Here is a 14,529-nt window from a genome sequence, read left to right as displayed (position 1 = left end):
GTAACATAGTAGATGACGGCAGAAAAAGACCTGTACGGTCCATCCAGTCTGCCCAACAAGATAACTCATATTTGCTGCTTTTTGTGTATACCCTACTTTGATTTGTAACTGTGCTCTTCAGGGCACAGACCGTTTAAGTCTGCCCAGCACTATCCCCGCCTCCCAACCACCAGCCCCTCCTCCCAACCACCGGCTCTGGCACAGACCGTATAAGTCTGCCCAGCACTATCCTCACCACCCAACCACCAGCCCTGCCTCCCAACCACCGGCTCTGGCACAGACCGTACAAGTCTGTCCAGCACTATCCCTGCCTCCCAACCACCAGTCCCGCTGCCCACCACTGGCTCTGGCACAGACCGTATAAGTCTGCCCAGCCCTATCCCTGCCTCCCAACCACCAGCCCCGCCTCCCGATCTTGACTAAGCTCCTGAGGATCCATTCCTTCGGCACAGGATTCCTTTATGCTTATCCCACGCATGTTTGAATTCCGTTACCGTTTTCATTTCCACCACCTCCCGCGGGAGGGCATTCCAAGCATCCACTACTCTCTCCGTGAAAAAATACTTCCTGACATTTTTCTTGAGTCTGCCCCCCCTTCAATCTCATTTCATGTCCTCTTGTTTTACCACCTTCCCATCTCCGGAAAAGGTTTGTTTGCGGATTAATACCTTTCAAATATTTGAACGTCTGTATCATATCACCCCTGTTTCTCCTTTCCTCCAGAGTATACATGTTTAGTTCAGCAAGTCTCTCCTCATACGTCTTGTAACGCAAATCCCATACCATTGTCGTAGCTTTTCTTTGCACCGCTTCAATTCTTTTTACATCCTTAACAAGATACGGCCTCCAAAACTGAACACAATACTCCAGGTGGGGCCTCACCAACGACTTATACAGGGGCATCAACACCCCCTTTCTTCTGCTGGTCACACCTCTCTCTATAAAGCCTAACAACCTTCTAGCTACGGCCACCGCCTTGTCACACTGTTTCGTCGCCTTCAAATCCTCAGATACTATCACCCCAAGATCCCTCTCTCCGCCCGTACCTATCAGACTCTCCCCGCCTAACACATACGTCTCCCGTGGATTTCTATTCCCTAAGTGCATCACTTTGCATTTCTTGGCATTGAATTTTAATTGCCAAACCTTAGACCATTCCTCTAGCTTCCTCAGATCCTTTTTCATGTTTTCCACTCCCACTGCTGATCATCCATGATGGCATGAATGATACTGATAGGTATCCCACCAAACGCATCAAAACTGATTTCATAGCTCTGGAAGAGAGGGTGAAGCACATAGGTGTGCAGGTGGAATTCTCATCATTCCTCCCTGTTGAGGGTAAAGGCCAAAGCACAGATGCTCAAATCCTGGAGATGAATGCATGCCTGTGCGGATAATGTTATCAAGAACTTTTTGGCTTCTTGAACCATATGATGATATTTCAAGGGCTACTGAGCAGAGATTGTGTCCATCTATCAAAGAGGGGATAAAGTGTCTTCTGCATCAGCAGCCTGGATAATCTTTTGCAGAGAGCTTTAAACCAGAATTACTGGGGATAAATGAAAAAAGCCCCCAGGTAATTTACATCTTCAGGTACATAAAACACACACCTCTAGAGAGAAGGGGAAAACAGGAAATCATCTGGAAAGCTGTCTCTACTAATGCCATAATATGGAAAATAAGGCTCTGGACCTAGAGGCTGTGATGGAAGAGCCAGACTTGGATTTAGTCGCAGTCACAGAAATGTAGTTCATGGAGAACAACTGAGATACAGTTTATACTGGGCTATTCAGGAAGGACAGCATAGGAAACAAGGGAGGAGTAGTGGCATTATATGTTAAAGATAATATTTAAGCAACAGAATTGCAGGACCTATGGAGTAAGGAACAGTCACTGTGGGTAAAATCTGCACAGAGGGAATGGAAAATCTATATAAATTGGTGCGATATACACAGGCCTCCATCACAGGCAGAGGAAGTAGACAGAGATTTAATTGAGGACACTCACAATATAGTAATGAAAGGGAAAGGGTTTATTTAAAGTAAAAGGTTCTAGACTACAAAAAAAACCTGACAAGATGGGGGAATACCCCAAGTCGTTGTTAGCTGTATGAGAACAACCAGGGGGAGCAGAAAAGAAGTGGGAACAATTGAAAGGAGTTATTTTAAAGGGCAACACACCTTTTTGTTAGGAAAATAAAAGAGAAAAAGGAGGCTGCTTTGGTCCTCAAAAGTAGTAGCTGAAAAGGTATGGGAAAAGAAGTTAGCCTTCATAAACTACAAGAGATAAAAAAAAAAAAAAAAAAGACAGGCAGTAATATCAGGAAAAGCTAAGAGAAGCTGGTAAATAGTCAGGAAAGCAATGACACAAATGGAAGAAAAAATAATCAATATGGTAATCTGGGGGACAAGATTTTTTTTTTAGATATGTTTCTGACACAAGAAAGTGCCAAAGTGGCATTGTGAGGCTCAGGGGTAAAGAGGAGGAATATGTAGAAGTTAGTTAAGGATAAAGTGGAATTGCTTAACAAATATTTCTGTTCTGTGTTCACAGAGGAAGGGCCAGGGGTAGGACTGGAATGGAATGTGAAAATGTATAAGAATGGAAGTCTAAAGACCTTGAATGATTTTCAGAAGAGTTTGCCAAACTGAAGGTAGACAAAGCAATGGGGCTAGACAGGATACATCTGAGGGTACTGAAGGAATTTAGGGAAACTCTGGTAGCTCTGCTGTCTGACATTTTCAATGCTTCTTTAAAGTAAGAAGTGGTCCCTCTCCACAAATACAGAAGAAGTTTGGCAATTACAGGTGGTGAAGTCTGACCTCTATTATGAGTAACTTAATGGAAACACTTCTAAAACAGAGGATAGTGAGATTTATAAAATGCAATGTTTGCAGGAATCTGAGGCAGCATGATTTTACTAGAGATAGGTCTTGTAAACATATCTGATTAATTTGGCTGGGTGTCCAGACAATTGGCTCAAGGGACAGCAGTGGATAAGGTAACCTTAGATTTTAGCAAGTTCACCATAGGTGACATAAATAAACTGAGTGCCCTTGATATGGACCTTAAGGTGACTGGGTTAGAAAGAAAAGGGATATTATCAGTGGTGTGCCACAGGAATCGATCCTTGGTACAGCTCTTTTTTGTAAGCGACATTGTGGAAGAACTGTCTGGAAAGGTTTGCCTCTCTGTGGATGAAACCAAAACTGCAACAGGGTAGTGTGAGGAAGAAGTAAGAATGTCCTTAGTGAAGAGGTCGCCCCATACTGAATGGGGAGCAAAATATACAACCCCAGTATCATCAGAACTGGGGAAATTGGCAGAATAGAAAACCCCTCCGGCAGTTCAGCCTACGGGCAGTTGATAGCATCAGCCTGCCCTAAATGATTACTAGGCAGCCAGAAGGATGAGGAAGAGAATACAGAGGATTCCTGGCTGGCATGGCAATATGTAATGGGACCTCTCAGAAAGGGGAAGGGCTTTAAAACTGACACTACCTGGGAGTTGCAGGAGGAGGAAAAGGCTCCTTCCCAAGGTATGAAGTTTGATGCTCCTAACACACCTGCGGATGATGCAGAGGAACCCATGGAATTAAGGGAACTAGAAATTACAGATTTTGAGGAATCTGAAAGCATGGAGATGGAAGAATAGGGAAAGGGAACTTGATATACTGCCTTTCTGTGGTTTTTGCAACTACATTCAAAGCAGTTTACACATTATATACAGGTACTTATTTTGTACCTGGGAAAATTGGAGGGTTAAGTGATTTGCCCACAGTCACAAGGAGCTGCAGTGGGAATCGAACCCAGTTCCCCAGGATCAGAGTCCACTGCACTAACCACTAGGCTACTCCTACGGGCAGGTTCCATCTTCTTGGAAAACAGCTATAGTGTATCCCATTCTTAAGAAACCATCCTTAGACCCTTCTGTCCCTACACATTATCATCCAGTTTCTAATCTCTGCTTTATTTCTAAGGTATTGGAGAAGATTGTTTTTACTCAACTGTCTTTATATGTCTATAAATGTCATCCTAAAGAATCGGGATTCAGACCCAATTACAGTACTGAAACAGTTCTTACTGCTGTTCCGAATGAAATTTACTGCCACCTAGATAAACACATGGTTGTTCTTGCTATTTCGCTTGACCTATCCATCGCATTTGATTTAGTTAATTATGAACTTTTATTATCACATCTATCTACTCTGGGCATTGCTGGTCCTGTACTGTCCTGGTTTTCATCTTTTCTCTCTGGTCACTTCAGGTTTCATTTGAGTCATCTAATGCTTCACCATGTCCTTCAACTTGTGGTGTTCCGCAAGGGTCAGTCCTTTCTCTGATGGTCTTTAACTTATTTCTAAGCTCTCTAGCTTCTCTTACCCAATCCACAGGTGTCTCATTTCATTTTACACCGATGACATTCTCCTCTTGTTTCCTAGTACTTATTCCCCTCTTCTTGGCCCCATTCAAAACTGCCTTCATACCATTTCACATTGGCTCTCTGAACATAAACTGGTTTTAAATAAACAGAAAACTGTCGCTTGTTGGTTTATGGGCAGTGCTTCCATTTCTACCATTCTTATATCTCCTTGGTACTGTGATTCAACTGGTTAGCTCTTTCCGTTATCCCGATGCTACTCTTGATTCCCACTTGACAGTCATCCCTCAGATTTTGAATTTATGTAAAACTGGATTCCTGTTTCCCCGCCAGCTACGCACTGTTCGTCATTATTTAGATCAACTCACTTTTCATACTCTTGTCTTGACCCTTCTTATCACTAGACTCTATTATTATAATATCATGTATCAAGGCTATTCTCAGTCACATCTCAAAAAACTTCAAACAATCCAAAATATGGCCATTAAACTCATCATACACGTAAGTTTGATAGCGTCACTCCTTTATTTCAGAAATTTCACTGGCTTCTCATGGAACGTATCAAATACAAACTTCTTACTCTTACTTTCAAAGCACTTAGAATTGGATCTCTTGATTATTTGGCATCTTTAACTATCCCTTACCCTCCAGCCAGACTTTTATGTTCATTAAAGTATCACCGACTTGTTCTCCGTGGTCCCAAAGTTCCACAGCTTGAGTTTACACATCACAATTCCTTTTGTTCACAGCTAAGCTCTGTACCAAGCTTCAGAATGTTGCTGCTAAACTCATTTTCCGTTTGAAGAAATACGACAGAGCAACACCAGCACTGATTCATTCGCATTGGCTGTCAATACAGGCCAGGACTGAATTTAAGCTGGCATGTTTGAATATATAAAACTTTTGATGGTTTCAGCCAAGAATATGTACTAAGCCTGTTCTTGCTCCCTGGTAGTTTACAGATCGTCTAGAGCATTCGGATTTAAACTTATTTAATTTCCTTCAGTGTATGGGGTAAACTGTAAAAAATTTGGGGAGAATTCAGTTTCTTATCAAACTGTTTGAACCTGGTATTCATTAACTTATGAGTTGTGAACCATGCCTTCATATTATTCTTTCCTGAAACCTTTATAGACGTATTCATTTTGTCAATAATATGCTTAGATATAACTTTTCATACTTACTTGTTATTTTGTTTAAACTGTGATCTGCTTTAAACCTTTGTTTGTGAGTTGGCAGAATACAAATGACATATTTCATCACAGCTACTCTAAATCTAGGAAAAGAAAGCTCAATATGAAGACAATAAGGTAATGAATTGCATACAAGGGAAAAACTCTTTTATATGGTAGCTAGACGCTGCCCAGTGCATCCCAGGGTGCCCTCTTCCTTCTCGACGCCTTCCGTTCTCGTTCTTCAAAAGGTATGAGGGGGTTGGGGGGGCCACCACTAGGCCTCCGGGATAGTCTTCAGGGGCAGTCCTGGCCAGGGGTCCACCAGGTCCAGGCCAGGGTTTTTGTTTTTTTTAATAGGGAAGGGGTCCAACTGGACACCCTAATGCCACCTCTGAGATAACATAAGGTTTATGGCAGTAGAAGCACCATTGTTTCCAGCACTGTTCTTTGAGCACTATAGGGAATAGGAAATCACCTCATTTTGACTACATCTGACTACATTTGCACGCTCATCATACTATCCTTTGGCGCGCTTGTTGTTCCCACACTAGCAAATGCGGGTGCTAGTCTAGCACTAATGGCCTCTAGCGTCCGCACTTGTTTCTGAGCATCGGGGCCCAAGGGACAGAAAAATAAAGGCTCCAGCACAGGCGGCAGGCACCAGTGTGGATTTTTCCTCTTGTTTGTTGAAGCAGCGAGTCCGTTTCAGTACCTCAGGGGGAGGTTCTCACAACAGTAGACACTCCTGATGGTGTAGACAACTTAAAGAGCGATCTAGCGAAGACTGAATGAGTGGTCTACAATTTGGCAACTAAGATTTAATACTATAAAAATGCAGGGTCAGGCGCTTGGGCTGCAAAAACCCAAGGGAGCAGTACGGTATAAGGGATGAAGCACTTCTGTGAACAAAAGAACAGAAGGACTTGGGGGTGATCATTTCAGATGATCTTAAGATGGCCAAACAGGTAGAAAAGGTAACAGCAAAAGCCAGAAGAATGCTTGGGTGTATAGGAAGAGGAATGACCAGCAGGAAAAAAAGATATGATAATGCCTCTGCATAAGTCTCTCGTGAGACCCCCAAGTACTGCGTACAGTTCCGAAGACAACACTTTCAAATCGATATAAAAAGAGTCGGTTTAGAGGGCAGTTACCAAATAGTCTGTGGTCTTTATTATAAAGCGCACGGGGACAGACTCAATAATCTCAATAAGTGTAGGCTGTAAGAAAGATGGGAGAAGGGAGATATGCTAGAGACATTTAAATACCTCTGTGGCATACATGCACAGGCGGTGGGCCTCTTTCAACTGAAAGGAAGCTGTGGAACAAGGGGGCATAGGATGAAGGTGAATAGATTCAGAAGTAATCTAAGGAAATACTTTATGGAAAGAGTGGTGGAGACTATTCAAATGTAAGAAAGCATGGGATCAACACATAGGATCTCTAAGGGAGAGGAAGAGATAGTGGATAGTATAGAATCTCTGAGGGACAGGAACATACAGTGGATGACACAAATGGGAAGACTGGATGGGCCATATGGTCTATTTACCATCATTTTTCTATGTTTCATAATGGCATTGTCTCCCTGTTCCTCTTTGCCACCACCAAACGTAATGATCTAAGTCTCAAACCATGCTATGTCTTTTATATCCTGTGGTGTAATGCTATCTAGCTCCCTCCTTCCTGATTATTTTCTGAATTTCCTCTACCATCTGCTTCCACAATCATACTTAGTACAAGATCTCCTGGCATTGCATGGTTCTATTCTTGTGAGACCTGCCAGTACCTGTTTTCTGTCCAATAACCAATTCTTAATCCACAGAAGGGCCTCCAATCCCATGACTCCTTAATTTTCTCAGGAGTTTCTCATGAGGTACTTTGTCAAAAGCTTTTTGAAAATCTAGATATACTACATTAACCAATTCATCTTTGTTGACATGTTTATTCACTCCTTCAAAGAAAGAAAGCAAGTTAGTGAGGCAAGACCTCCCTTGGCTGAATCTATGCTGACTCTGTCCCATTAAACCATGTTTGTCTACGTGTTCTGTAATTTTATTCTTTATAATAGTTTCCACTATTTTGCCCAGCACTGAAATCAGGCTTACCGGTCTGTAATTTCACAGATCACCCCTGGAACCCTTGGCCACCCTGCAGTCTTCAAGTACTATGGACAATTTTAATGAAAGGTTACAGATCACTAGCAGCAGATCAGCAATTTCTTGTCAATTTGGCTCAGTACATCTTTGAAATTCACTGAGATTTATTTCAGTTCCTCTGCATCATCACCCCTGAAAACCATTTCTGGTATAGGTAGATCTCTTACATCTTCTTCTGTAAACACCGAAGCAAAGATTTCATTCAATCTCTCTGCTATGGCCCTGTCCTCCCTGAGCACTCCCATTTGCTCTTCCCTGATCTAATCGTCACAGATTCCCTCATAGGCTACTACTGTTACTACAAGTTTTCATCTCTACGGCAAGTTTTTCTTATTATTCATCAACGCTTCATTTCTGGCTTGACAGTGCTTGTATAGCGTCTTATTTTCTTCATTTGGATCCTTTTCCCCACCTTTTAACCACGCTGGCTGCATTTGCTCTTTTTTCCACCTTTGTTAATACGCGGAATACATCTAGTCTGGGCTTCCACGATGGTATTTTTAAACAACGACCACGCCTGATTTAAAGTTCTTTGTGTGTGTGTGTGTGTGTGTGTGTGTGTGTATATATATATATATGTGTATATATATATATATATATATATATATATATATATATATATATATATAAAGATGTACTGACACATTATATTTCTGTATTTTACAGTTTGTACACTCCTGTTGCAGGCGTCCCAGCTGAAACACAGCCATGTCCAGTCTTTATCCAACATTGATTTTTTACCTATGCGCATTTTAATAAGCTGAATTGTTTTATATCTTGCTTTCTTCATTTATTGGACCTCAGTTCCTCTGGCTGCTTTGTAAACAGGGGCCTACACTTGTAATAGTTTTGCTCATTTAAGTCCAGTTTTTCATTTGTATGGAAATAATCAAGCCAATACTTTGTTTACAACAAACATGACCAAAGCAGCAGGTGTTTTTGTCCAAAGTTTTAAACTTCATATTTTCCTTAGGGGGGGAAGTTATCAGTGTGGGCTACCATTAACAGGGGCTATTTTACCACAATTCATGGTATTTTAGCATAGGGTTTCAGTGCATAAAACAGGACCATGTACTAAAATAGCACGACATGGTAAAATAACCCATCTTAATGGCAGCCCATGTCAATAAATTCCCTCTTGCCCTTTTTCTTTTTGGAGTTTATTTTTCCTCTTGCCCTTTTTCAATAACTGTATGTTTAATTATATGAAATGTAAGTCAGAGTACTCCTCATGGAACACAGCATCAGTCCAAAACACTGACTGCATGTAGAACTTTGCTTTTCTGTTGACTGCTGGAACATTTATATTTTTGGACACTCTTTCCCACAGCTGCCAATTTTATTTATTTATTTATTTTTTGGATTAATCACACTAAAAAAACAGTAGCAAAATAAATATATTAATACTGCAAACACTTTGGTACTCCAAAAAATCTGAAACAAATTTTAATAGGTGAAAGCACTGGTTTGCCTCCCTCCCCCCAACAGTACAATTCTATCACTAGTCTCATTTGGCTTGGGACATAAGTTCCAATTCCCCCAAATTTCTATTTTTGTCAATCCTTTGTTGGTGCTGCTTTTGTCTTTGTTTTACATTTAATCAGACACAATGCATTAATATCTTTTGGTTTCTACTAATTAATACAATCTTTCAAAGCACCAGAAATTTTTTGCAGACCAGCATATGTCTAATAGATTCAAGATGTCTCCCAAATTCAAGAGACGTGTATGTGTTATACACTTAAAACCAGAATGCTAAAATATTTAAATTGATGAAATGCACTGTTGAATGCATAATCTGAAATAAAGGTGCCATCTTGCAACGAAATACAACTGGAATAAAATTCTCAACTTAATCCTTGATATGGGCAGCATAAACATGTGTCGCAGCAATAGTTTCCTAAAGAACTTTATATTGTTGAACAATTTTGAACACCAGATGATAAAAAGGCTTGGAGAACAGAAAAAAATCTAAAGTCCAGTGTTCACAGTTCTCCACAAAGTACCTTGTAGAATTCAAACATATATACATAAGATATATACATAGATAGCTTTACACACACACATATACATTTCTAGATCTTTACAATCATGTGCTGTAAATCTTTTTAGGCGTTTGTACCACTGTTTTCTTTTGCTTACTAACAGGGAAGTATTGTTATTGAAGTTAGGGCTAGATTCTATATAGTGCGCCTGGATTTTCGCATAGATATCAAAGCGGCTATGTTACTATGTATTCTATAAAGTATGCTTTAATTTAGGCATACGCTATAGAATACGTTGAATGCTGCCCCATGTGACTAAACGTAGTCGCGGTCAATTACGCCAACTAAAACCTGGTATAAATCCCGATGTCTACATTAGTCACAGAGCGGGTGTATTTTATAACAACATGCATAGATTTTAGAAATTCCCACAACACACCCATTCCACTCCCATAACCACACGACTCAGAATTTACGCACACATTATAGAATACTGTGAAGAAACAGTGTTTTGGTTCTCTAAAATGTATTGGATATTTTCCTGCCTTGATTATGTCCTGGTGTATTTCTCCTATTTGGCCAGCAGGTGGTATTTCTTTGCTGTAAAGCTGTTACAGGGAACTGAGGGGTCCTTTTACTAAGGTGCACTGAAAAATGGCCTGTGGTAGTATAGGCACTGGTTTTGGGTGTGCGCAGAATTATTTTTCAGTGCACTTGTAAAAAAAGGCCCTTTCAAAAAAAGTTTTGCCGAAAATGGACATGCAGCAAAATCAAAATTGCCGCAAGTCCATTTAGGGTCTGGGACCTTACCACCAGCCATTGACCTAGCAGTAAAGTCTCGCGCGGGAACTGGGCGGTAATGACCTATGTGCACCAAATGCCACTTGGTGCGCGTCCAATACGAGCAGCAGAAAATAAAAATGATTTTTTGGCCGCATGTATCGGACATGCACCAAAAATGAAATTACCGCAAGAGCCGCACGCACGTTAGCTGTGCGGTAACTCCATTTTGGCACGCATAGATGCTTACATGGCTTAGTAAAAGGGCACTTAAATGTTCTTTTTCTTTAACACAAGCAGAAAGCAAGCAGCAGTATACTTTTAAATCTTGTTGACTGGGCTCTGATTGGCCCAGGAGCTCATTTCCTTTAGAGTGTACTGATTTTGCTTCCACAAGGAAGAAGAGAGAGACAGATCTCTTTGTTAAGGCCCTGATAACTTGTGAGCAACTATATATATTCTGATCTTCCCAGGTACTTTCTAGAAGTAAGCAAATGTTTAGTTTTATAATTGATCCATATTTCAGTTGCCTGTTATTGTTTGCTAATTGCACTAGTTTGTTCCACTGTTTGATTTTTAAAAGTCAATAAATAATTTAGTTTATTGCCTCTCTGTCTGGACTGATAAAGAATCCTGTGGTTTGTGTGTTGGGTCTGCGAGTGTTTTCTGGGAACTGTGGGACCACTGGGAGTGCGGCCCCAATAATCTAGAAATCACGGGGGATAATTTGAGAGTGGGAGACTCGCCCAGAGGCATTTGTGACCCAGTCAGTGGGAGGAGGGTACTAGTGTAGAGCACAAGCGGCAGGTGCAGACAGACCTAAGCTATGCTGGGGACAGACCCTCCAAGTGGCCATAGGGTAGACCCAGGCGGGTGGCTAGGTGTTTTGTGACAAATACACTTAGTAATTAGTGTGCGTAAATTCTAATACCAATTAGTGCCGATAATTTAACATCCAATTATCGCAACTGATTAGCTTGTTAACTAATTAAGTTATACACATTATTATGGAATATGCTTCAATTTCTGCATGGAAACCCAGGTGCGATATATAGAATCCCTGGGTTAATGTTTTTTGTCCTTTAAAGATGGAACTGTTAAATCAGTTGAATGCTAATGCTACAGCATATATCTCTCAAAGACAGTTTGTAACAGAAATAAATATAAATGGCTTATTCCTGGAGACTTCTCAGGACATCACCACCTTCTGGTTATTGTTCTTGCATCTTTCTTTTCTGAGCAGGATAAGATGCTTGTTTTGAAACAGTATTTTTCTTTGGCTTGGAATATGTGGATTTACTTATCTATACCTCGTTTTTTGGTTGTTTTTCTTTTAATTTTATTTTAATATACATTTTCCAAACTGCTAAACAAAATGAATGGGTTACACTGATCACATGGTCTGAATTTCATTGAAGAGCTTGGATGTGTTGCTCACAAAACTGCTGGGCATCTTTCTAAACATCAGGGTAGACATTAGAAGATATACATATCAAAACACCCAAGATATCCAACTGTAATGAGATCATGTAAATACTGTTTGTACATCTGTTTGACACCAACTTTCACACTATAAACTAGACTACTTCCAAAGTTTCCATCAGATTTTAGATTCTCCTTACATAAGAAATAGAGGAGAGCTGAAAACTGACCAAGGCCTTGCCATGAGCCCCCCCCCCCCCCCCAAAAAAAAACAAACAAACCCAAAATAATCTTCAAAATATATGGTTATGCAAGTCACACTATTCAAAGGGAGCACATTCACAGGCAGGTGAACAAAAAAAAAATCTTTGAAACAAACAAGTTGTAGCGGAAATGGGGAAAGCATGTTTTCGGGTGGAGTTTAATTATCAAACAGGCAAATTAACAGAATGTGTTGTGATTAACAGTAAATCAAATATCCAAGCAGAAATTAACAAATGTTTATATTTGCAAACTATTCACCAGCTGCAATAATCAGTAGCCCATACATATGCAACAGTTGGAGCAAACTAATTCAAATAGTGGGTCTTTGTGTGTCTTGATTCCCACCATGCAAGCTAGAACCTGATTGTAAATGCTAATTACATTAACAAGAAAAGAAAGAAAAACATTTAAGAAGCCCATGCAGACAGCACTGAAAGCCACACAAAGACCCACTATCCTTTCTGTGGTCTAAAAATAAATTTAAAAGTAGAGATCACAACTTTAAAAAAGAGTCTCAAGTACATTTAACATTAAACAACGCAAATTGATTGTGCAGGATATATTTGACCAGGGCTGCCCACCCTGACTCCACGCTATAGTCAAACTTGGATAGTGGGTCTCTGAGGTGCTTTCATACTGGAAGACAACACTGGGTCCTAAAAAAAACAGAACAAAAGATCGAAGGATAAAAATAAACAAAATGCTAGAAAAGTGGAAGAAAGACTATTTGGCACTGTAAAGCTATAAAGACAGCACTGTGATCGCAGAAATGATCATTAAATACTGTAATTTAAAATGGTTGAGAAAAATCATGCATTGTGATGTCAATGATGCATTTATGTTGAAAATCTTTAATGTACAGTAAACACATAATGAAATGCCAACAATGGTAAAGGACTTTTAACATTACCCACAAGGACACAATGAGCTATAGCCCAGAAATTCTAAAACTAGAATGGATGGGCAACATATAAATGGATGCACTCGTAAAATAAAATACAGCTGCAAATTCCACCAAAACCAGGCATTTCTTTCAGCATAATCAAAATATATATGAATTAAGTACCAGGTTAATTTATGTAGCTCATTAACATTTTACTGTGGATTTTATGAATAATCAGACCTACTTGGGGTGTCGGCACTGGATGTGGGAATCAGAATGTTCAAATGAGAACTGCCCCACTGTGTACATAAAGATGTTTCAAGAGTATTCTGCATATTCACAGCACAGTTTAGGATGATCACCCTTTTGCAAGTCATTACCTCGGCCTACTTTTCATGAAAAAATTCAACAAATACAATATATTCAGGCTTCCCAGCAAAGCCACAGGACTAAAGGCAATCAACTAATGCCCAGGGCCACATGCAGGTGGAGAATCTGGCTGTGGTAAAGAGGGAAAGGCAGGGAGGTTCTGAAAGTTGCATTCTATGCTGTCCAGGCTAGAAGCAAATGGTTCACGTTGCTTAATGGACCAGCTAGGCACTTTTGTTATAGTGTCAAGCTATGGAGGGGGACAATTAGCACAGGTAAGCTTAAAGAGTAAAAACAACCTTTAGTGAATTTCACTGTTCATATCAAGTACAGATAGGCCCCACAGTCCATGTTATGAAATTAAGATAAAACTTGCTTTTATAGCATGTTTGGGTATGACTACTGAAATATTCCATATCATCATGCTGATCAATCCATAGACTGGTGGGTTGTGTCCATCTACCAGCAGGTGGAGATAGAGAGCAATCCTTTTGCCTCCCTATATGTGGTCATGTGCTGCCGGAAACTCCTCAGTATGTTCTCTATCTCAGCAGGTGGTGGTCACACACAGCAGCAGCTCTGGCTAGGTCTCCAAGCCTAATTTTTAGGTTTTGTTGAGTACCTGGGGTTGAGGGCTCTTCTTGAGCAAGTGCAAACCTGGTGGTGCCAGGTCCCTCCTTTTCTCCCCCCTCCTGCTGGCTCCGTTAAAAAAAAAAAATGTGGACGTCCTTTAAGGGCATTTATTTCAACGTCTATTTCAGCTGCTCACTGGGACACTAGTTCGTTACAGCTCGGAGCGAGAAGCAGGTAATTTTTACCTTTTTATAGCGGGCAGGGGGGTTCCCCGTTCGGTCGCCACTTGGCTTATGGCGTCGGAGGGCGAGGGCACGAAGATTCGCTCCCCGGACCGTGTGTGCGCGTCTAGCGGGGATGCGGGGGTTTCAAAGCCTGAATCGCCTTTGTTGATCATCAGTTTGGAGTCCGGTCAATGTTCCGGTTCTTCCTCCGGTGCGGTGGTTTTTCCCGCCATAAGCGCCCATCCCCGCTGCTCACCCACTCCATGTTGTCCGGCCACTCTGCTTGGACGGCTTCTTGGGCCGCTCTCGAGCTGGGAGACG

The 14,529-nt window shown here is 40.9% G+C and overlaps 1 protein-coding gene across 3 annotated transcripts in view; it reads right to left on the bottom strand.

The window, feature by feature from the left end:
* Positions 1-14,529, bottom strand: part of ITSN2 (intersectin 2) — a 353,877-nt gene that overhangs the window by 71,835 nt on the left and 267,513 nt on the right. The window contains exon 29 of one of the 3 annotated variants that reach the window (XM_030198796.1): positions 12,169-12,815. The exons of the other annotated variants lie outside the window; for them this stretch is intronic. Within the exon in view, the coding sequence (XP_030054656.1) occupies positions 12,814-12,815 (2 nt within the window). The 3' untranslated portion in view covers positions 12,169-12,813. Of the gene's footprint in view, positions 1-12,168; positions 12,816-14,529 lie in introns of those variants that run through there. 3 annotated transcript variants of the gene reach the window in all.

This window comes from Microcaecilia unicolor, chromosome 3, assembly GCF_901765095.1.
Source record: "Microcaecilia unicolor chromosome 3, aMicUni1.1, whole genome shotgun sequence".
Classification (NCBI taxonomy): Eukaryota; Metazoa; Chordata; class Amphibia; order Gymnophiona; family Siphonopidae; genus Microcaecilia; species Microcaecilia unicolor.
Note: the sequence above shows the minus strand (reverse complement) of the source record. Positions and strands in the feature narration are given on the sequence as shown.